This window comes from Manihot esculenta, chromosome 16 (assembly GCF_001659605.2).
Source record: "Manihot esculenta cultivar AM560-2 chromosome 16, M.esculenta_v8, whole genome shotgun sequence".
NCBI lineage: Eukaryota > Viridiplantae > Streptophyta > Magnoliopsida > Malpighiales > Euphorbiaceae > Manihot > Manihot esculenta.
This window is the reverse complement of record NC_035176.2, coordinates 5,694,770-5,717,290: the sequence shown is the minus strand read 5'-3', so window position 1 is coordinate 5,717,290 and position 22,521 is coordinate 5,694,770. Positions and strand designations below refer to the sequence as shown.

The window sequence follows — 22,521 nt, the reverse complement described above, 5'->3', positions numbered from 1 at the left end:
TTTGAGATGATATCTCTCTTTATTTGATGAAATTTTATTAATACAATCAGTAGTTTTACTTTCAAAAAAAAAAACATAGGATCTTGCTATAAAGTTTTCCTAAATTCAAACATGCTCTTTTCACTAACAGTAAAAGCGCACAGAGAAAATTTGACTTTCATACATGTGCAGATAGATAATTTATTTTTGCATGTAAATCAAATATGCATGTGCGAGTGAAATTAAATTAATTTAATTTCTGCACGTAAGTGATACAGATTGCAGACCAAATTAAAATCGTTTGTCAAGGTTTTCGGTGCAGGGTACTAAGCAAACAAATTAAGGATATTTTAACTGAAAACAAGATTTTCATAAGGCTGATTTAAAATTTAATCATTTAGAGATTAAAGGATGATTATTATGGAAACAAATCAGTAATATTTGATGTTATTGAGGGAAGAAGAAAGGGACGCAGGAGTTGATGGAGTTGTGAGGGTCAACTGTGCAAAAATAAGGTATTGATAGATTAGAGTTTAGTTAGTTACTTTATATACTTATAGATGGACGGCTGAGATAGAGAAGGCCAGAAGAATAGATGGTGCAGAAGGAGCTTAAAATAATAGACTATTGCACTTAAATAGAAATAGGTTGTTCGCTTTGAGATAGACCTCTAACGATAACCCTTCAAACTCAAACGGTAATAGGCTGTTAGTTTAGGGAGGGCTCAAAACATTGGCCCGTTGAAATATTTCTCTTTTATAATTTAGAATTATTTTCTTAATTTTTTATTTTTTATTTACTATTAACATTTTCGAGGGTTGTAATAGATTCAAAATTTTTTTATTATAAGATAATTTATGAATATCTACACTTTAAATTCTTATAAATTATTTAATTACAAATTTAAAAAATTATGGTAAATTACAACTTAAATTTTTATAAAAAAATGTATTTAATTAATATTAAAAGTAATACTTATATTTTAAGTTGTTACCATTTAATTTTTAGTATTTGATAATTTTTTTTAATTTCCCATGTTTCTTACTCTTGATTGAAATATTAAATTGGTGCTTATTTTCCTGCCTTACCAGAAAATCCGGTGCCAAAACGCAGCAACTCTATTTACAAAATCAGAAAGGGCTCGGCTCAATTACTTGAACCCCACGTCCTACGAACAGCAAATAAGCTGTAAATTCAATTACTTAAATCCTGAGAAGACTAACAGCCTATTTTATTTAAAATATTTATTAAAAAAAAAAGAAAAAGAAAAAGGCTCGCAATTAATATGTTCACTAGGACTAGTATCCCAGTGGTATGTTAGTTGTTTTTACACCACAAACAATCACAAAATAGATATGAAATGAACCAGCTGGGAGCACAGTACCCCCATCAAAGCAAACAAATATGTTACATTCTCGTTCTGATGGAAATGCTATAAAAGAGGAAAATGGAATACAGTGAAATCACAGGCCCACATTTGTAGAACAACTGATGCAAAAAAAGAAAAGGGGTGTCGAAGCTGAAAGCATTGATGGTATTCAGTGATGTGGGGGAAGCACAAATCAAAAAGCTAATATTTTTTTGAGAGAGACTTAACTTACAATACAGAGAAGAGAGAGAGTGAGACAGAACTTAAGTCGCCTCAACAGATAATATCTCGAGTTCAGCCCACCACAGTGGAGAAAGTCTTGGAACTGCTTGATCAGGTGAGATAGCAATCACTTCCCTCAACTTGGAAGTGACATCCCTCATTGTTGGTCTCTGCTTTGGATCTGGTTGTATGCATTCTTGGATAACCTCGCATATGACATCAAGCTCCTTGTTTTTGAAAGACTTGAGACTTGGGTCAATCATGTAGCTGATACTACGTTTGTCATTCAAATATTCAGAGGCCTGCATGTTATAGATAATTATATGCTTCTCAGCCATCCATTCATGCAGCTACATATTAATTTAGCCACACAACAATTCTGAAAGCTTGAGAGAATAGGATTTCATCAAAGATTTACCCATTTTTCGAGGGGCCCTTGTTCTTTTGAGTATTGGAGCTTTCCAGAAATGATTTCAAGCAAAAGCATCCCAAAACTATAGACATTTGTCTCCAGATCAACCACGGGGGAAAATGAAGAATTCTCTGACTCGTTCTCACCTGAGAACTTCGACTTTGAGAAAGCTTGTCGCAAGCAATTGATCTCAGCAATCTGAGAGAGGACCATAGATATGTGAGAAAAGTTCATTAAAAAAAAAAAAGGATAGAATCAGCCAACCCATTTAAGAGATTACCTTAGCCGCATAGTCATCGGTTAGAAGAATACTACGTGCATTCAACTTAGAATGTGCCACTGGTGGATTTAAATCATGGTGCATGTATTGTAAGCAATAAGCAGTGCCCATGATAATTCTCATCCTTGCATTCCAGTCAAGATGTTCCATTTCTTTAACTGAAGGCAAAAATAAATGTTTCAGGCTCTAAAGTCTAAATACCTACAACTGGAGAAACTTATCAACATTTCCATCACTAAATTCATATGACGGGAGTATTACCATGCAGATGCTCAAAAAGAAATCCATTAGGAGCATATTCAAATACCATCATCCTACTGAAAGGTTCCTCCTCCTCACAGTAGCCAATAAGATTGACAAAGTTCTTATGATTAATCCGAGATAACATGTCAATCTACAATGTAAAAAAAAAAAAATGGAAACAAAGTTTTAATAGAGAAGCCAAGAGACTTAAATTATAGAATCGTTGGATGCCATCTCCCTTAAACGTTAAATATTCAACTCAGTGACCACAAAAAGATAGACCTTTTTGCGGTAGGTTACTTCTGCACTCTTTGACCAATCTTTGGAAGAAGCAACTAAAACTGATGCAACAGCAATCTCAACTCCGCTGGACAATGTTCCCTTGTAAAATGTGCAACCCGAATAAGTGGCAATTATATTGCTGAAATCTTCACAGGCAGTTTCCAGTTCTGCTCGATTTAGCTTGGGAACTCCTGAATTTCAAGTAATAGATCATTACACCCACGCGCAAAAAATTTTGTAAAAAAAAGGCAGCTTCAAGACTGAGGCAAACACTAATCTGAACAGTGAACTATCTAATGAACATGCAGTTAAACCAAATAAAGCTACAGATCACCTGTAACAAATGCTTTCTGCAGCTGTCCACTCAATCCAGTCTTCCACGGACCTATGGTCGTGACTCCTCTTTTTCGACACATAAATAGCAGGCCCAGAACAATAAAGATCAAGGTAAACACAACGGGAATAATCAAGAAATAGATCCATGTTTCAAAAGTTTCACTGTTTTGAGAACCATTATTTGAACTGAAATCAGAGTCACTTTGGAACCCTTTCGGTGGAGACGCAGAAATTGAAGTTGGTGGTGGAGCAGATTCATTCTTGTTTGCATTTGGTATAGCTGGGAAACTCCCACTACTTGTGCTAGTTGGTAATGCAATAATCTGTTGATCGGAGGACTCACTACTAGCAGGTGCAGCTGGGAGGTTACTGGACCATTCAAATAGTTCACGACGTGCAATATTGACAAGGATCTCGGCATTTTGGGCCGTGCGTGGCTCAGGTGAACCTGTTCAACGCGAAAAAAAATATACATTATTTTGTTTCTCACCAGGGTAAAGAAGACAATGTTCTAAAAGAAGAAAAGATCGGGAAGCCGCTGGGACTCACTGGCTGGCTGCTTATCATGTTCATGCAGAGAGTCTTTTCCAATCTTGAACCTTATAAGAGAGAAACAATTTTAGTAGAAAGAACAGAATAAACAACCTACAACATAGATAAAATTCAGAAGCATGTTTTAACTGTATCAATACATATATGGATAAAAGGGGATGTACTTATAGTGTTTTATAACCCATACAGAAGCATATCATCTCATCATACTCATCAACTGAGATACCTTAAGCAGGTCATTTGAGCAAGTTTTAGGGGTGATCCAAAAGGCAACGTATTTTTGCTCGTTTGCGTGACGAAATATAATTATGTAATATGTTATTGCTCATATGTAACAATTATTTCTCCACACAAAGTAGTGATTTGATTGTGAACTGCCAATGTGTATCACTGGGTTTTGAAGAGGGAGATGAGCAAATCACTTACCCATTTCCAAACATTGTATTTACACAGGCAGAGGAAGAAGCTGCATCACATGAAACATTTTCATCCAATTGCGATTCAGAAAATAACTTAAGCTTCCCAATCTCCAGAGAACTGCTGCCTTCAAATCTATTGCCACATAGCAACCTAAGGTACAAGTGATTTTACTCTACAAAACCACTAAATACAAATAACAAAAACCAGTGAAATCAATTATATAACATACAAGCATTTTAGTGACAGCAGTCTTCCTATTGCCACTGGAATTTCTCCACTGAAGTTATTACCCCTCAAGTCCAGTAGCTCCAGCTTTCTGAGTTCTCCAATCTCTTCAGGAACGGTGCCAGAGAAACGGTTTTTGGAGAGCACTCTGCAACAAGTAACAGAAAGAAAACCATAATTTTTTTTTTCAAGAGCACAACAGAGGTTACAGTATGAAGCTACACATTTAAACTGCAGATGCAGTGCCTATAGTCCACTAATATCCCAAATTAACTATAGATAATGAACTACAAACTAGGTTTTGTATATCAAAATCAATTACTATCCCCACTAATTTGGAATCTCAATGACTTTGAAGTTGTTAAGTCTGGAACTTTCACTGTGCAGGATTTTCATTCTCACAGCAGATTTTCCTTCACAGCGCCAGGCAGAAGCAAATTCTCTTTCCCAAAGTGATGGAATCTGTGCATCTATTCTTTGTGTCTTCTCTTAACAATTATATTACATGTTAGCTGATATTCAAAGATTGCAATCTAAAATCAATTCTGACCAGGTATAATTAGATAAAATATCAGGGATTCTAAAATATAAGGGATTCATATAGTGGTGCTGAATATTAGCCTCCTATCTTATTTTCTGAATTCTGAACCGACAATTGTTATGAGTTAGGGAGAGAAAACTTGAAGGACGGAAAAAGAAATGTATATTTCAACAAGTACATAGGAAAATTTCTTATATCCAGTCCCAAATGAGTTCTAACTACTTGAATTATGATGGTCAAATATTTGATTTCAAGAAACTATGGATAAGTTGAAATCAAAGTTGGAAGTGCTATTAAGAGTTTTCGAAGATGTGATTACAACTCAAACGGATGCAAGACAACAATTTCATAATGAAGAGCAAACAAGATAAAATGAAACCAATTGAGACTTTACATTTGAAATTGAAGATGACAAAACTGAGTTAGAAAATTTTAAGCAACCTATTCTAAAGGAAAATGCTAATGAGAATGAGCAAAAAAATTTTGATCAATCTTTCCTAAGGAAAAAAAGAAAAAGAAAAAGAAAAACAAAACATTGAAAAGCCTTCAACTGCAGCTATGGCTGATTTTTTATCAATTCATGTGTTCTCGGAGATGTGAAGGAAAGAATGAATTTCATCATTTTAATATTACTGCTATCATCTAAAAAGACAGTTAATTTATTTCCAAAATTCAGTTTTTATTTTTCAGGAATACAATTCAAGGTCCAGTCTTCTCCAACAATGGAGAATGATGTCGTGAAGAAAATGTTTATCTGGGAATTATTTTTCTTTAATCTATGTAGGAAATATTTTTCTTTAATCTCAATTATAACATTTAAAATCTTTCATTCAGAATTTAAGAAGTTCAGGTTTCCATTATTTAGAGTTCTATTGTTTAGAGTTTCCTATTAAATGTTTTTTATATTCCTGGTAAGTAATAAGATTATTTTAACATTTTTTTATTTTTGAGACTTATAATTCTAACACTATTATAATTAATATTATATTATACATATCTATCATCTATGTATTTGTTAGAGCTTCTTTTGATTATTATTATTCATAATTGAGAATTAACAAAAATGCTCTTCAAGTTGAGCTGTCACAAATTGAAATCTGAGCTGACAAGACCGAGTCAGAAAATTTGAAGAATCATATAAAGAAAGAAGCTCGTGAGAATGAGTAAAATAGTCTGAGGAAGCTATCACAGGGAGAGAAGAAAAACAACCCGTGGAGAAACAATGCAGACTGAAATTTATCAAATTCTCTTGTTCATGGTGAAGTGAAGAGAGATTCCAGGGTAGTTGTGACTATAAATTAATGTTCTTGAAAGTATAAAAGAAAGAATAAACTTAATTTTTCAATCATATTGCTATTATTGAAGAAGATAGATTTAAATGATCTTTAAATTCAGTTCTTATTTCTTCCATACTATAAAACTCGAAGTTGAGTTTTCTCTAGCTATAAAAGAATCATGCAATTAAAGAAACAAAATTTAGGAATTATTTTAATTTAATTTTCAACTTGAAGTAAAGAAATTAGATTTCCATTAGTTGGGAAATTTAAGTTTTACGTAGAATTTTTGTCATTTATGAATTCTGTTACTATTTAAGAAGAGTTCTATTAGTCTTTTTAGTATTTTCCTAGTTAGTATTGGTTTAATATTTTCCTATTTTGAAATTTCTAATTGTAATACTTACGTATTTTCTTGCGTTATCAATATTATTGGTGTTGACAATCGAGAACTAATAGATTTTGGGAATATCTTTTTTTTAAAAAAAAATTTAAGTTCTAATGCACTTTCAAGTTCAACGGTATATAGAAATCAATGCTCAACTCCTCAATTGACAAACTAAATGGCAGTAGCATTGTGAGTGTATGTCAAAGAAGAAATTCATGCAAGTATGTCATTGTGAATTGAAAAGAAGCAAAAGTATGAATCCTCACAGAGATCTTAAGTGACTAAGTTTTCCAAGCTGAGGTGCCAGTGTCCCTTCCAAATCAAGCCCATTCAGATCTCTGCAAAGTACAGAAAGCGTAATAAGAAATTCAGTTTTTTTTCTCCATATTATGCAAGCATGAATAAGAACTTACAGTGTTTGCACTTTGCCAGCCACACAATGAACACAAGACCACAAACAAGGATTACTGTCATTGGAATTCCAGTTAGCAAAAACACCAAAAGGATCAGAACTCACTCTTGCACGAAACTCCAACAGATTTTGTCCTGCATGTCTCAGCCCAGTTGAATTAAAATATATTAAAAAAATCTACACATTGACATTTTAACGAACACATGTCAAACTAAATGTGAAAAATGAGAATTACCCTCATCATTAATCGACCAATGGCCTTGAATTTCAAGACCAAGGATCAAAACAAAGAAGCACAGGAACCGGAATCCATATGGGTTCCATCTACCTCCCATCGCTTGGTGAACCAATTATGGCAGTGGAGGTAGCAACAGGAATACAAAATCGCCAGGTTTTCTATTCAAAACCACCCCCTAATTCACAATGATAACAAAAAGAGCGGCTACTGTATCCCTGTGTATCTGCTTTGATTTACAAATAACTATACAACACTATATTACAAAGAAATGCAAACAATTCATATTTGTTGTTGGCTATGATAATATCAGGGTCCCTCATCTTTGCTTTAATAATTATTTTCTACACCCTTTTCTTCTGAAATACGCATAAGGTGGCTCAGCAGGTGATTATCTTCCCAAAATCTCCACAAAATGAATTAGAGCTGAAAGGCAAAAAATACTTATTCTTAGAAGATATTACAATGCTGCAAAAAGAGAATTTCACAGCCAACAAAGAATCAAGGAATACCCTCAAGGGCAAGCAATCCAAAAGAAAGAAAAAGCAAAAGGGTGAATGAATTTACCACAAAAAAGTGGCAGAGAAGATGGTGTAATGCTGGTGTTCTTGAGGGCAAGATTGCAATTCTGGTGTAATTTGATAATTGTTTATCCTCTTTTCAATAGAAAAAGTTTTGTCCAACATAAGGAAAAAAATGCAATTGGGTGGTAATTAGATAGGAGGAAGATAGACAGATAGAGACTCAAAAAGGCAGCAATGAAAAACAAATTATAAGAAATTTAATAAACAATTGCAGAATTTGTGAAGAAAATTATATATTTTTCAATTACTGCCCCTTTGAAGGATGATCTCAGAGCATGTCTTCGATCATCTTTGGTGCCTCGCTCAGGGGTGGCGCTCTCTGTCTCTCCTCTCTATGATTTTTTTTTTTTTCCCTGTTTTTCCTTTGTTTTGTTTCTCTCTCCTCCCAGAGTTGCTTTCTTTTCCTCTCTCTTTTTTGTTTTTTCTTTTTCTCTCTCTTAGCCACCCCGAGAGGCTCTGTGTTTCTGTTTTCCATTTTGTTCACCTTTTTTTCTTTCCGTTGGTTCGGTAGGTCCCATTATTATAATAACAGCAATAATAATAATAAATAATTTTATTTTTTCCTTTATTTAAATAAATATTAAAGAATTTTTTTGGTGATTTAATTGAGACCCGTTTGGAGGGTAGATTTTATTCAGGAGCAATCGAATCGCCGTCAAGTCGGCGGTGAGAATAGTTTTTTTTTTTTTTCTTTCTCTTTTATACTCTTTTTATTTAATAATTTTTATCATTTTTTATTTAATTATTTTAAAATTATTATCTACTTTTTATTTTTATTTTTATATTATAATAATATAAAAATTAGCTATTATAAAATTATTTTATTTTTAAAATTTTTTTAATAGTTAACAAAATTTAATATACTAAAAAGTAAAAAAAAAATTGTGACGGGAATAACATAAAGTATTATGATTATGATTGGTGGTGGGGCCCACCTCCGATGTACTCGGACGCGCTTTTGTTTCATCGACTGTTCCACGATCTCATTCATGAGATTGCGTGCCTCCCTCTATCTCAGCTTTTGGGTTTGAGAAAGTGGCACCCATCAACCTATGGAAATGCACTTTTGTACGTCGACAAGTGCCTTATTTATTTATTTTAAAATAGAAAATTTTGTGAGTGTAGACTTAAATCAAAATTTATAAAAGCAATTGATGTGTTTTCGATCATTATATCAAATCAACTACTTCATTTTTTTTTCTTACTTGCAAATTCATTGCATTAAATCAATGAGTTCGGTACATATTCAAAATTATAACAAATCATAATAAAAATATAAGGTTTAACCTATAATTACTTCAAATTCTTCTATTCTAAAATCCTAATTGAATAGATGAGTAGATAAAGTCATAGCGTCAGCACCAACATTATCCTTAAATAAATATACATGCAAAATTAAAAATACTTTTTTTTGGAGTATAACTTCTCGCAACATAATAAATCAATCTCTAGAAAGTAATATAATAAAAATAAAAGAAATTTGTCTAATGAAAACACCAGTTTCTCATCGACAATAAAGAAAGAAAAGAGGAAGAGTCATAACAGTCGTAATCTCCTTATAGTCGTGGAGGAGCCATCATCTCACCTTTTTAATATAGGCACTAATACCTTCGTCCTAAAAGACATCTCTTGCTTGCCAATAAGCTTAGACATGACTATTCGTAGCCAACTCTAAACTTCTCGCCTGATTTAGGATGTCAAATGCTACCCTCTTGATTGAAAGTAGGTCCCGCGTCCTCATATGAATTCAGAAGAATGATGAGCATATCAAGTACTCTCGAAGATTGAACCTCGATACTTCAAATGGAAGAGACAAAAGCAAGTTCTATCGATTTCATGACGGCTACAGCCAGACAACGGATGAATGCTAAAACCTAAAGGATGAAATTGAAAAGCTAGTAAAGAAGGGAGCCTTGAATAAGTTCACCCATTAAAGCGAAGATGGAAGGGCAATTTATAAAAGAAGAAGAGTCGGAACAACCCCCAAAGAAAAAGGCAAAAACGAGAAAGATGACCTTCAGTCCCTGGGAACAATTGATATGATTGTAGGTGGTCCTGAGTTGCAAAGAGATGAATGGAAGAGAGGAAGACAAAAGGAGGCAAACGTTATGGTAGTAGAGGCATTATCTCGACATCCAATAAACTTTGAGTTAAAAGTAAACAGTAATGTCTCATCCCCTCACTTGGACCCCTTAGTGATCTCAACCAGGATGAATAGGTTCATAGTAAAATGATTTTTGATTGATACAGGGAGTTCTGTAAACCTAATAACGTTAGAAGTGTTCAACAAGTTGGGTTTAGATAAGAAGAAGGACCTATCTAGGGTTCTCTACCCTTTGGTAGGATTGAGAGATAAGTCAGTACCAGTATTGGGGATCACGAATCTAACCATATTTCTTGAGGAAGAGTAGTTCAAAAGGGAGATCTATGTAGAATTTGCAGTAGTTGATATCCCTCTATCGTACAACGCAATACTGGGATGACCCATCTTGAAAAACCATAGAGTAATCATTCGTATAAAATATTTATGCCTGAAACTTCCTAACATTAGAGGTATAGCAGTCATAAGAGAGAATAAAAAATCGGTCCAAGAATATTATAGGCAGTCCACTGATGTGATTTGCTAGACTTCTCTAGCCATAGATCTTCTAGAGAAACCTAAGCATACTTTTTCTCCAAAACCAGTGGACGAGGTGACTGCAAAGGAGTTAGAAGAAGGAAAACTGGTCAGGTTAAGCTCTGCATTGGAAGGGGATAATCATGCCAAAGTCCTAAAAGTTCTAAAGAGCCACATATCAACTTTTTCTTGAAAAATCAGAAGACGTAACAGGAAAGATCCCACAATCATTACTCATAAGCTCAATGTAAACCCATCTGCCAAATTAATAAAGCAGAAGAAACATAATTTTTCCCCTTTCAAAGAATAATCGCTAAAGAGGTGCGTAAACTAAAAAAAAAACTGACCTGATCCAAGAAGTCCAATACCCAACTTGGGTAGAAAATATAGTACTGGTAAAAAAAGCAAATGAAAAATAGAGGATATGCGTTGATTTCACAAATTTAAACACGACATGCCCAAAGGACTATTACCCTCTCCCCTACATTAACAGACTAGTCGATGCAACTACTGGACATGTTGTTTGTTCCCTAGTTGATTCAATTTTAGGATACCATCAAATCATGATGAGGGGTTAGATGCCGAAAAAACAGCCTACTAATGAAGGAGCCTTCTGTTAGAAAGTCATGCCTTTCAGTCTCAAGAATGCGGGGGCCACATACCAGCATCTGGTGAACGGATTATTCAAAGAGCATATAGGGAAAATAGTGGAAGTATACATCGATGACATGATTATCAAAAGCAAAAAGGTGGAGGATCATGCAAAGATATTATAGTAGTGTTGAATTTGGGCCAGGTCTAACTCACTTCAAAAGCTAGCTCTAGGGGAAACCTTTCTCTTTCCTATCACTAAGTACCCCCCTTCCCCTATCTCCAGATGTCCCCTTTCTATCCTCGAACTTCTTCTTCTCTCTCCTTTCTGCTTTCTGGACTTATTTTTCATCATCTAAATCTCTTACTGGCTTCTTGATCAAAGACTCCATAAATCTTGTGTTAGGATATCCCTTTTTTATGGCTTCACATACTATTTTATGGTTCAGGTTGTCTACCTAGATGACCTCCATATTGAATCTATCCACATAGCTTCTAAGGGACTCCTCCTCTCCTTGTATTAACTTTTTAAGGTTAGATGATAACTTTTTGGGGGGTGAGGGGAAGGAGGGGAATACATGTGATGAATCATTATTTAAAGGCGTAAGTTAATTCCTTGAAATTATGAACGAAATTAGTTTGAGAGGTGTTGGTACCACTTTTGAGCTAGTCTAGTGAGAGTAGATAGAAAGACCATGTAAAGAACCATGTCATTGACGTTCTGCAGAAGCATGGTTCTGTGGAAGTTTGCTAAATGGCTACTGCTAAAATCTCAGCAGAAAGGGGATAAACACCTCCAATTGTTCCGGCTGCTCCTTTTGAAATCTTCTTACCACATCCATCAATCTTGCATCTAAATACCTTCTTCTTGGGTTTTAGACTTCGTTCCGACAGTTTCTCGACTCTCTGCTATCCTCTCCCATGCATCGTCTTTATTTTTTTTTAATATGGATGCCATGAGATCCTTGCGGGATGGCATCCACATCTCATTTTTTCAAAAGTTCTGTCAACATCTTCAATTCTCCAGAAGTTGTTCCCGTGTTAGGGACTTGTCTTCAGGGCATAAATCCATACTGGTAAGGTTCCCATTGTTACCTGCTTCGGTGATATCGTTATTATCCACTGTTAGGATTAGGGGTGAAGAGGTCAGGAATTAGTTAAAGAAAGAAAAAATCAACGCAAACAATTATAAAATTAGTATTCATATGACAAATGTTTCGTTTCCCACAGGCGATGCCAATGATATTGCTTTGATTCTTCCTTCGGGTAATGGATCTACAAAACAATAAGAAACATCGTGCAGTTTGGTGGGCAAGACCTCCAATACCTAAGTCAGTAAAAGATCCAAGGCGAATTTAGAGAAAAGATTAGATAGATCACATACCTGGAGGTTGCCCCTTTAAATAGTTTATTGGTAGTCTAATTATAATATGATTTGGATTCTTTGATTGAATCCCAATAGAATAAGAAAAACTGAGTCCTAACAATGAGTCCCAAAAGAACTTTAATCTGAAATAGGTATTGAAGGCCTTTCTAATCTGGACCGGGTCACAAAGAAACTCATTCAAACTTCTAAACCTTTAATGATTCTTGTATTAGAATCGATAATCAAAATAATTTTTATATAAATTTAAAATTTATCTTTCAATTAATAATTAGAAAGTATTTTGCAAATAAAAAAAATATAATACTTTATTTATTAAAATGGTACCAAATTTAGACCAAAATAATATTTACGGACATATTTTTAAAATATGAAAAATAAAAAATGAATTTCATAAATTTTATTAAAATAGTATAAAATACTAACTTGAGAAGAAAATTTTATTAAAATACTATAAAATATTAAAATTATTTAATGAATAATAAAAAGTAAATAATTTATAGGAGAATGTTGTCAAACTATCTAATATATTTAACGATGAGATCAATAAATATTAACCATATATTATAAGCTTTATTACAGCTTTTTTCATAACTATAATTTTTAATATAATTGAGAAATTTATTATAAAAATTTATTAATAATTTTATTATTGCTTTATTTTCACAATTATTTTTTAATTTTATAAAACAAAATATTAACATATTATAATTTTACAAATATATTTATGATACATCTACTACTATTAATATGTTTAATTAACTAATATATAATATTTTAATTAAAATTATGATAAATCTTAGAAAATTTTTTATTAGTGAGATATATAAATACTAAAAAAAATTTAAATAATATTTAAAAAATAGTTTATTTGGTGTACATAATTTTAGATGCTCAAACCATTAATGTTTTTCTTTTTTAATTTAAGAAAATCCAAACCTAAATCTTAAGAAAAGAATTGATTGGTTACTGACTACTGAGCGTTTGGTGAGTCCGGATGCATCGAACTAAAAAAATAAATTCATTAAACATCTAAGTCATTCAAAAAAAAGATAAAGTAATTTAAAATATCATTTTAAATAGTTAATATTTTTTTATGTAATAAAAATTATTTTATTTATTATTTTAATAATAAAAAATCGAGATATTATTATTTTAATGTTGAAGATGGTAAAATTATGGATTTTATTTATTATTTTTTTATTCGTTATTTAAATAATTTTAATTTTTTAAATATAAAATTTTTAAAGTAATTTGTTTAAATAATTATATTTTTCGAAGTAAATTAAATATAAATAATTACAATTTACAAGCTAATGTTAATTATCAAATTTACCTAGTTTTATGATAATGTCTCCTTTGATTAAATAAAATTAGTTCAACAAAAAAAAATTTAACTTATAAATATAATCTTATTGTTGCAGGTAAATAATTTGGAAATTTTGCAGAAAGTTTTTTGAAAATTACTTAATGGCAAAGTTGTAATTAAATAATATTAAGAGGGATAAAATGATCACTGAAGGTGTCACAGGTGAGTGATTTTTAGCCGTAAAAGTTCTCTCCCTTCGGCTTCAGGTTGCGACTCTTTCTTCTTGCCTCTGCTTTCTCTCTTTCTGATTCTTCTACTTATCAGTTTCATCGTCGTACCCATCGAAGCTCCCTATCCCTCCTTGGTACTCTTTTTTTTTTTTTTTTTCTTTCTCTCAATGTATGTGTACGTGTATGTACATGTGTAATATATGTGTGATTTTAATATGGGCAATGGAAGATTTGAATTTTGATTTCCTGGTGTTGGGTTTAATTTATGGTATGAGTAATTGGTCAAATGAAATTACTAGTTCTCCTCGTCATCTGATTTTCGCATAATTTTCTGATGTGCTACCAAAGAAACTGGAGGTGTATACACGCGTGTATCAGTGTATGTTGTGTTGTGTATGAATTTGATCTGGACAATTGAAGGTTTGAGTTGCTGGGGTTGATTTCAGTGTATTGTTTGATTAGTTGCCTGTATGGGTTGCTACTTTTCCCCTTCTGGGTATCTGATATTTAACTTCATTTTTGATGTATTGCCAATAAATCTAAGCTAAAGATACACGAAATGCAAACTGGGGATTTATTCTTTGAGTAATTTCCACGGTAGTTTTCCTTTTAAAGCAGACAAGTTAATTGGCAGGTTCGTTGCATTGTTGCACCATCTTGGACTCTGGGTTTCTTGGGAATCAATCAGAATACTTGGAAGTAAAACAGGGAAAGCTGTGGCATGGATTCTTTTCTCGTGAAAAGGAAGAAAAGCAAGAATATTATCGTTTGTTATAGGTGTCCTCTTGCGTATTTTCTTTTTATTTTAATTTCTTAATCTCTACATATTGGTCTTCTAGGTGGTGCGAACTATTTATTATTATTTTTTTTTGAAATTGGGATTGATTAATTGCCGTGCATCTATATCATTGTCCTTTTGGCTTATGTAGGACTGCATTTTGGAATTGTTGCAGAGAAGGGGAATGTATTGCACCTCTGTAAGCTAGAGGATCCAAGTTGTTATTTGATTTGGATGATCAATTTTTGCACAAGTTGGTGGTGATCTGTAAGTCCCACTACAAGTCAGCTTCTTTGTACTTTGTGATTAGATTGACTAGTGGGTTATTGCTACATTCTTCGCATCATGCCAGTAGTTCAAAAATTGTATGATGCTTGCAAAGGCTCTTTCTCAACTGATGGTCCAATATCAGAAGAAGCTCTTGAAAAAGTTCGAGGTATTCTAGGTGGGGGAGTAAATTATACTTGCACTTACTTTTGTTTTGAATAGCAAGTCTTTTGTTATTGTCCAAAATAATTTATGGTTGCGTTGACTTGGATTATATCTACTGTCTTGACTCTCTAGTTCTATATAATGCTTTACCAGATCAAATGAAGCCTTCTAATGCGGGTCTCGAACAGGAGGCGCAATTGGCTCGTCAATGGAGAGGATCTATAAATGGTACTAATGGCAGAAAAGGGCGTAATGGCAGTCATCAGTACCCACCTGCAATCAAATATTTGCACTTGCATGAGTGTGACAGATTCTCTGTAAGCAATTAATGTCATAATAGACATTAACTGCTATTGCTGCATTTGAATTGAGATATTGTCCTTTTAACTCTACAAATGTTGGTTTCTAATTTTGTGTAGTTGTTATACTTGTATAAGATGAAAACTGACTTCATAATATTTTTTCTTTTTGCATTTGGGACTTTGTTGCAGATAGGAATATTTTGTATGCCACCTTCCTCTATCATACCACTTCACAATCATCCTGGGATGACCGTGTTGAGCAAGCTTCTTTATGGTTCATTGCTTGTAAAGTCATATGATTGGCTTGATCTCCCTGGATTTGATGATTCCTCTCAAGGTGCCTATCTGCCTCAGTAGTTTTCTGCAACTATATCACTTAATAGCTGTGACTGGAAATGATATTTTATTACATTGTGTCCACAATCTTAAATTGCTATATTTTTTGGAGTTCATTTGTGCACGTGTGCTATAAGTGCAGTTACTGCACTTGTTAGTGTTATTAAAGGTGCTGGCGAGGCACCAGACAAGGCCTCTTTCAAGAGGCGAGTGTCTTTCCACACTTATCTTGAGGTATGAAGCAATGCATCACCTCTTGAAAATAACATGCATGGATTTTTTTTTCCTTTCTTTTTAAACACGAAAACCTAATCCATATTTCCTTTTGAAGTAGCTGATTGGTGAACTAAATTTTAGGTACTAATTAGGAGATATATCCCTATAATTATGCTAATTAATTAGGGATTTATATCCTATAATTAGGCTAATTAGTTAGAGATGTTATCCCTATAAGTATGATAACTAAGTCCTAATTAGTTATCATAATAATAGGAATATATATATATAATTAGGAAAGAAATAATATAATATCTATATAGTTGACTTCCAATATTCAAGTATATTCTAATATTAAAAAGTATTACATATTTATATTTAAGTGTGCCTATAATAAGCTAATTAATTAAGAATATATATCCTTATAATTATGCTAACTAATTAAGAAGGAATTATACAATATCTATGCATATATGTATAGATATATATGTACATATACATACATACACATATGTGTATATGCACGCACATATATGTATATATGTAGGTATAGCGCATCACTTGAAAAAGGCTCTTGCCTCGCCTCTCGCCTAAGGCTATAGGGTATCCCATTGCTTTAATATCGCCTCTCGCCTTAATAATACTGGCCCTCATAAAGATGTAAGAAACTTCATAATGCTATATCAGAAAGAGACTAAAATTAGGAATTATCTTCATTGTGGAACTAGGAAGCCTAGGCTTTTATCATTAAAAAAAATATTAGGTTTATATTTTATTGTTAAATTAGTCTATTAGGTTTATTATTATTTTCCTCATTTGAATTTGTTTAGCATTTCTAATTAGTTTCAATTAGGACTAGTGATACTATATGTAGGTATTATAATATTAGAGCTTATTATGTTATTACAGAGAACTGATAAAATTTTTGAGAATTTGTTTCCCTTGATCCTTTGGCTTCTTCTTGTTCTACCTCACTTCCTGTTGGCAATATATCTATTTACAGAAGCATTGTGGCAGGATTGTGAAAGATACTTTGATGTAATATGGTATAATCTATTAAAAAGGTTATTTCAAAAACTTGAAATCTGCACCTGTTTAAGGCATGCTTTTGGTATCAGTCTGTGCATGGGACTTGTGGTAACGCCCAAACTTACTCACTTGGCTGACCTATTTTTGGCTCCATTTAGTTCCCAATTCTCCTTCTGATGCCAATTATCCTTTCTCATAGCTTATATAAAGTTTGCTAATACCTTTCCCCTTCCTCTTTTTTTGGTTTAGTGATTCTTTTATTTGAAAAATCAAAATGGAGATTGCTAATCTGCTACATAGCCTGATACAATGATAAGTAGTCCTAAAACAGGATATCAAATACTGAAGTAATCCAACTATAGAGCAGCAGAAGATATGGCCTGAGCTAAATCCTAACTAGAATACATCTAGCAAGGATATCCAAAAGGAGACTTGGAGATTATTATTATTATTATTTTTAAAACCAGGATTAACCTATGATTATTACTATTTTTTTTTTCAAAACCAGAACTAACTTATAAGAGTTTCAACTCACAATCCATTTCTACAATATTCAGTAGCATGTTGGTACATTTAAAATTTCCTCAAAGATTATCTTTACTGATAATTCAGCATCTCATCTCAAAGGAGAGAACTGCAATAGCTACTGACAAGACAATGCCTTTTGACAATGTATTCTCAAAGGAGATGATCAGTTTTGTTGGTTTTTATCATGGAGTAGAATTAGCACCAACTTATTTGAATTTAGGGACAACAAAGGAATTGCTTCTAGAGGTGCTACTAAAGTAAAACTACTTGGAGTAATGAACATTATTAACACCAGTGTGATAGTCAACTTGACAGCTGAGGAATTTGCAAGTGTTGCCATCATAACAACTTTCTTTCTCCTTGATGTAACTATTTTTAGATTTAGTTTTACACTCATTGCCTTCTCTTATTGCTTCATCTTCCACATGCAGCATAACAGTTTGCAATGTAAAATCAAATTTGCATCACTACAGGGTATGTTTGGTATTGTTGTTAGAGCTGCTATTGAAAAAGTACCTCCTAAATATGTTAGTTAGAAGGTATTAAATAATCGACATTTTTTAATTATAACTCCAAAATAATTATGTAGTTTAACAGCATCTAGAATAATGCTTTTTCAAAAACTGTCTTTTTTTAGCCCCCAACCTCAATGTCAAATGGAGCCCATGCTCTTGTAACCTTGGATACATATTCTCAACATATTTATGGATGTCGAAATTGGCAATTGTGTTGACTAGTTGTTCTCTCTCTCTCTCTCTTAAATTTTTAAGAATTTTTTTTCTAAGTATTTTGGAGGGAGAAGATATCAAGATATGATGTAAATTTCATTGGATGAAAACTGGTCATTTGGGGTTTTGATATAGGGAGAATTACTATCAGGTCCTTAGGTTTTTAGAAAATTCACTAGTTCATCTGCATTTCAAAATCACCTAGTTAAAATATTCTTATATTTTGTAAAATCAAATTCTTTAGTCGTTTCGTTAAAAAATCGCTAATTATCTTGTTTTAGCCTCTGTCAGAGAAAGTAAATAGTATACATATTTAAAATTGTAGGAACTAAATAATACTTATAAATAAAATTATAGGAACTAAGCAGTATAAATATTCAAGACAGCTAGTGATTTTTTTTTTTTAATAAAAAGACTAAGGAGTTGGGTTTTACAAATTCTAAGGACATTTTAATTGAATAATTTTAAAATAGAGACGAACTAATGAATTTTCTAAAAATTCAGGGACTTGATATAACTTGCGTTTTAGAAATATTGTAGACATGCTATGCTTGTTGTTGTTGAGATTTCACTTGGGTATCTAGTAATACTTGTCATAGCTGTGCACAACCGCATAATTTTCTGAGTTTAAGATGTTAACAATTTTGTGCCTATGAAAGTTAAATTTATTGCCCCCTTTTTTTCATTGTTGAAGGAGCAAGGAGGAAAAGGTAGAGATTTAGAATGTGGTGGAAAGTTACACCAAAAGATTTACAATTTTTGAATATTGACGCTAGACTAGTTTCAAACTGAACTGAATGATGAAAAAGAACGATATAGCCAAAATAGACTAGTTTGGAATCAACGATTAGATGTTTCCCATTGGTTAATGTTGGTCTGAGTACTTGTTCTCAATTTTCTTGTCTTCTGTGTCCTTGGTCAAAGATTGAGTTTGGTTTGTGGAAATTTACAGCAAGACCTGCAAAACTTGTAAGAGATTGCGAAATGATTGCACCCTGTGGCACAACAGTTCTTTATCCCAATAATGGTGGCAACATTCACTGTTTCAAAGCCTTGACACCATGTGCTCTTTTTGATGTTCTTTCACCCCCATATTCTTCAGAAGATGGGCGACACTGCTCTTATTTTAGAAGGGTCCCTGGAAGCGTGCTACCAGGTAATAATATCATTTATTTTTCAGTCTTCTTCACCCATGGCAATCTTTCTCTATAAAAGCAAACGACATTATCAATTCTGTTATATCTACATGTATTTTTCTTTTGGCAGAAGGTACAGCTCAATTGTGCGGCATAGAACCCTCTGAAGTGGCATGGTTAGAAGAAACTCAACCTCCAGAAAGCTTTGTGGTCCAGAGAGGGGTATACAAAGGCCCTAATATTAGGCGTTAAAAGGTCCTTCCTCCTCCCTCTTCCCTCTTTTGAATAGGATGTAAAAAACCATTAATCAGATTAGATGAACAAACGGGTAACCCCTGAATCGATTGCTGGAAAGTTAGCTGTCAACTTTACTTGGCAGGTAATAATTAGCCATTGGTTTTTGTAAGGTTTTTGTGTGTTGTGATAAATGCCTCATTTACAATGCTATATGGTTTACTTCCGGCCCCAGCATGGTGTAGCCTATTCATATGTACGGGTAGAGATAATTTGTGGTTCCTAACTGATATGGAGAAAAAAAAAAAAAACCCTTGTATTGGTTATATTCTTAATCTGATGAGTCTGAGGTTCCCAAGTGCCCAAGTTAACAATCCATTTCCTGTTCACTCGTCGAAATCAAGACAACATCATACAAATCAAAAGTGTCGTTCATAGCTCTTTATTTTGATTTTCTGCTCTACATTGTTCCATTGGCACTGATGTTCAATCTACGTTGGATTAAGTGGATGACCTTGTCAAGCTCAATATGGCCGTTTTGTCCCTTTCAAGAAGCAAGCTTCCACCCGAGATTTGGGAGGTGACGAGGTTGAAATTACCTTTGCAAAATTTGCACTCGTCCCACAGGAAAATGTAAACATAAAAGATGGACTAGCAGTTAAATATGGGTAAGTTAAGATGGACTTGGAATAAACGTTCCTTTCTATGTTGAGAAATATAGCTAAACAGTCCTTCCTTGAGAAATACAGCTACAGGAGCTCAGTTTCGCGGGTCATTTGATGTGATTTAATTTGGTTTGAATTTTTAATAAATTTTTATTTTTTATATTTTATTTTTAATATTTTAAAATTTAATTGAAATATTTTAATTTTAATATAATTTAATTTCTATATATTATTGAAAATAATATACTATTATCATTAATCGATTTGATTTGATTTTTTTAATTTTTTTTATTAAAATTAAATCGAATCAAAATAACTGAAAATTTTAAAATTAAAAATTAAACTGAATCAAATAGAAATGAATAAAAAATTAAATTAAATTTTTAAAATAATTCGATTCGGTTTTTTTAATTTAAACAAAATACTGATGAATGGTGGTTTCAAGAGATTGCAATAAAATTGTGAAAAATTAACTCCCAAATCCTACTTTTGAAGCCCAAATGGGTAATGAAATCAATTGAGTGAATGAAGTTAAGGTTCTTCAGATAAACCCTAATTTGATAGCTTCCAGCTAGTCTCCCTTGTTTCCTGGAAATTAAGCAAGTTAGTAAAAAAGAAGAGACAAATGGTCCTGGTGTAATTTCAGTGAATGTGGAATTTTGAAAAAATTAGGAAGTTGGCATACCTACTCGGTCAACAACCAGGCCCTTTTGTGAAGTCTTGTTTTGGAAGAAGACTGTCAGAGTACAGCAAGCATATAGGCACCTAGTCCTAAGTCTTCTAATCTCATTAATTATTTGGGTTCAGGTATATATCCTTTGCTATCTGTATTTCAATCATTGGCCTTATCTTATAAAATATAATATTCAATTAAATAATATAAAACTAACTCACTGGGGATTATTATATTATACTTGTTCATTGTTAGACAAAACTTGCTTGGAAAGGGTAAAAATGTTAAATTTGTCGTATAACTAGAATTAAAAATATTAAATTTTATTTATTTAATTTAAATTTATTACTTAATTATTATTAAAAGATTGAATAATTATAAATAAGATCAAATTAATTAAAGTGGGAGTCACACTCTAAAATTTTGACGATTCATAATCTTATTTAGTGTTTTGATGCTAATTTATATGTAAATTTATATTGAAAGTAAAATTTAATAAGGATAATTATCACTATGTTCATGTAATTTGGTTTAATTAATTAAAGAGTTAATGATAAAAAAAATTCATTCTTTTTTTATTATATAATTATTTTAATTATTTTTTACTACTTTACAGTTCGTCAATTAAACTTTACATTTTTATATTTACTCTAATTATATTTTGATTTTTTGTTAGAGGCTAACAAAATTACTACATCATTTCACATATTATTATCATATGACTTTGCCAAGTATAATTGATTATAATTTAAAATATCAAAATTTAATTAGTAAATTTTTAAAATTTAAGATGCAATTATAAATTTATTTAAAGGTTAGAATTTTTTAATCATTTTTAAAAAATTAAAATTTATAATATTAAAAAAATAATTTACATTATTATTATTATATTTCGTATAATTTATTTTTGAGAATATAAAATAATAAAATAGTTATAATTATTTTTTAAAATAATATTTTTTACTCTTTATTAATTATAATTTTTTTGAATTATAATAATAATTAGTGTGATTTAATTTAAAATTAATTAAAATAAAATTGATCTACTAAATCATTGATAAAAGTAAAAAGTTTTTAATAATATTATAAATTATTTTTTAATATTATCAATTTTAATTTTAAATGAAATGACAAAAAAAACTTCAACCTTTAAAAAAATTTACAATTGCATCCTAATCTTCAAAATTTTAATACATGAACAATTTAATAAATTAGACCAAACTATAAGAATACGATAGTAATTATCTCAATTTAATATTTTCAGTAAATTTGACTTTTTATACTCATTACTTGTTACCATAGTCTCACATGTCAAAGATATAAAATGTATTGTATCTCTATCAATCAACTAATTTCTCTCTCCTTTTTCATTAGAGAGAATTTTCCTCCATTTTTATTTTAGTGCTAGATCTTCATTTTTGGTAGCCAGTCAGAAGGTAAGAGTGGATCACCGAAGAGGACACTATCTCTACCTTTTACTAGTTGTTTTACTCTGCAGCTTGTCTCCCTTAGCTCCCATTACGAATCTCCTTAAATAGAAAGATGTTATTTGGTTAAATTGACTGTGGTGTCTTTTTTT

At 32.0% G+C, this 22,521-nt stretch overlaps 2 protein-coding genes across 14 annotated transcripts; one reads left to right on the top strand and one right to left on the bottom strand.

Moving 5' to 3' along the window:
* Positions 1-1,320: 1,320 nt before the first annotated feature.
* On the bottom strand, positions 1,321-8,200 carry LOC110602924 (protein MALE DISCOVERER 2). Of its 3 annotated transcripts, none has more exons than XM_021740525.2 (13): positions 7,738-8,200; positions 7,171-7,596; positions 6,937-7,069; positions 6,790-6,861; positions 4,325-4,468; positions 4,102-4,245; positions 3,673-3,722; positions 3,122-3,571; positions 2,788-2,978; positions 2,524-2,656; positions 2,263-2,420; positions 1,989-2,180; positions 1,321-1,872 (listed from the first exon to the last, which is right to left on the bottom strand). In XM_021740525.2, exons 2-13 carry the CDS (start codon positions 7,268-7,270, stop codon positions 1,612-1,614), a joined length of 2,028 nt encoding a protein of 675 aa, XP_021596217.1. In that variant the 5' UTR covers positions 7,271-7,596; positions 7,738-8,200; the 3' UTR covers positions 1,321-1,611. The 3 variants fall into 3 exon arrangements, with proteins under 3 accessions (XP_021596217.1, XP_021596218.1, XP_043808104.1); XM_021740526.2 differs by having other exon boundaries at positions 4,102-4,227; XM_043952169.1 differs by having other exon boundaries at positions 7,041-7,069.
* A 5,681-nt stretch (positions 8,201-13,881) lies between these two features.
* LOC110604099 (plant cysteine oxidase 4) lies at positions 13,882-19,838 on the top strand. 11 transcript variants are annotated; one of them, XM_043952054.1, is made up of 8 exons: positions 13,882-14,019; positions 14,520-14,662; positions 14,815-14,930; positions 15,016-15,099; positions 15,284-15,412; positions 15,587-15,734; positions 19,187-19,390; positions 19,501-19,838. In XM_043952054.1, the coding sequence occupies exons 4-8, from the start codon at positions 15,031-15,033 to the stop codon at positions 19,620-19,622; spliced, it is 672 nt and encodes a 223-aa protein (XP_043807989.1). In that variant the 5' UTR covers positions 13,882-14,019; positions 14,520-14,662; positions 14,815-14,930; positions 15,016-15,030; the 3' UTR covers positions 19,623-19,838. The 11 variants fall into 11 exon arrangements, with proteins under 11 accessions (XP_043807989.1, XP_043807991.1, XP_021597886.1 ...); XM_043952056.1 differs by having other exon boundaries at positions 15,249-15,412; XM_021742194.2 differs by having other exon boundaries at positions 15,016-15,108; positions 15,249-15,412.
* The last annotated feature ends 2,683 nt before the right edge of the window (positions 19,839-22,521 follow it).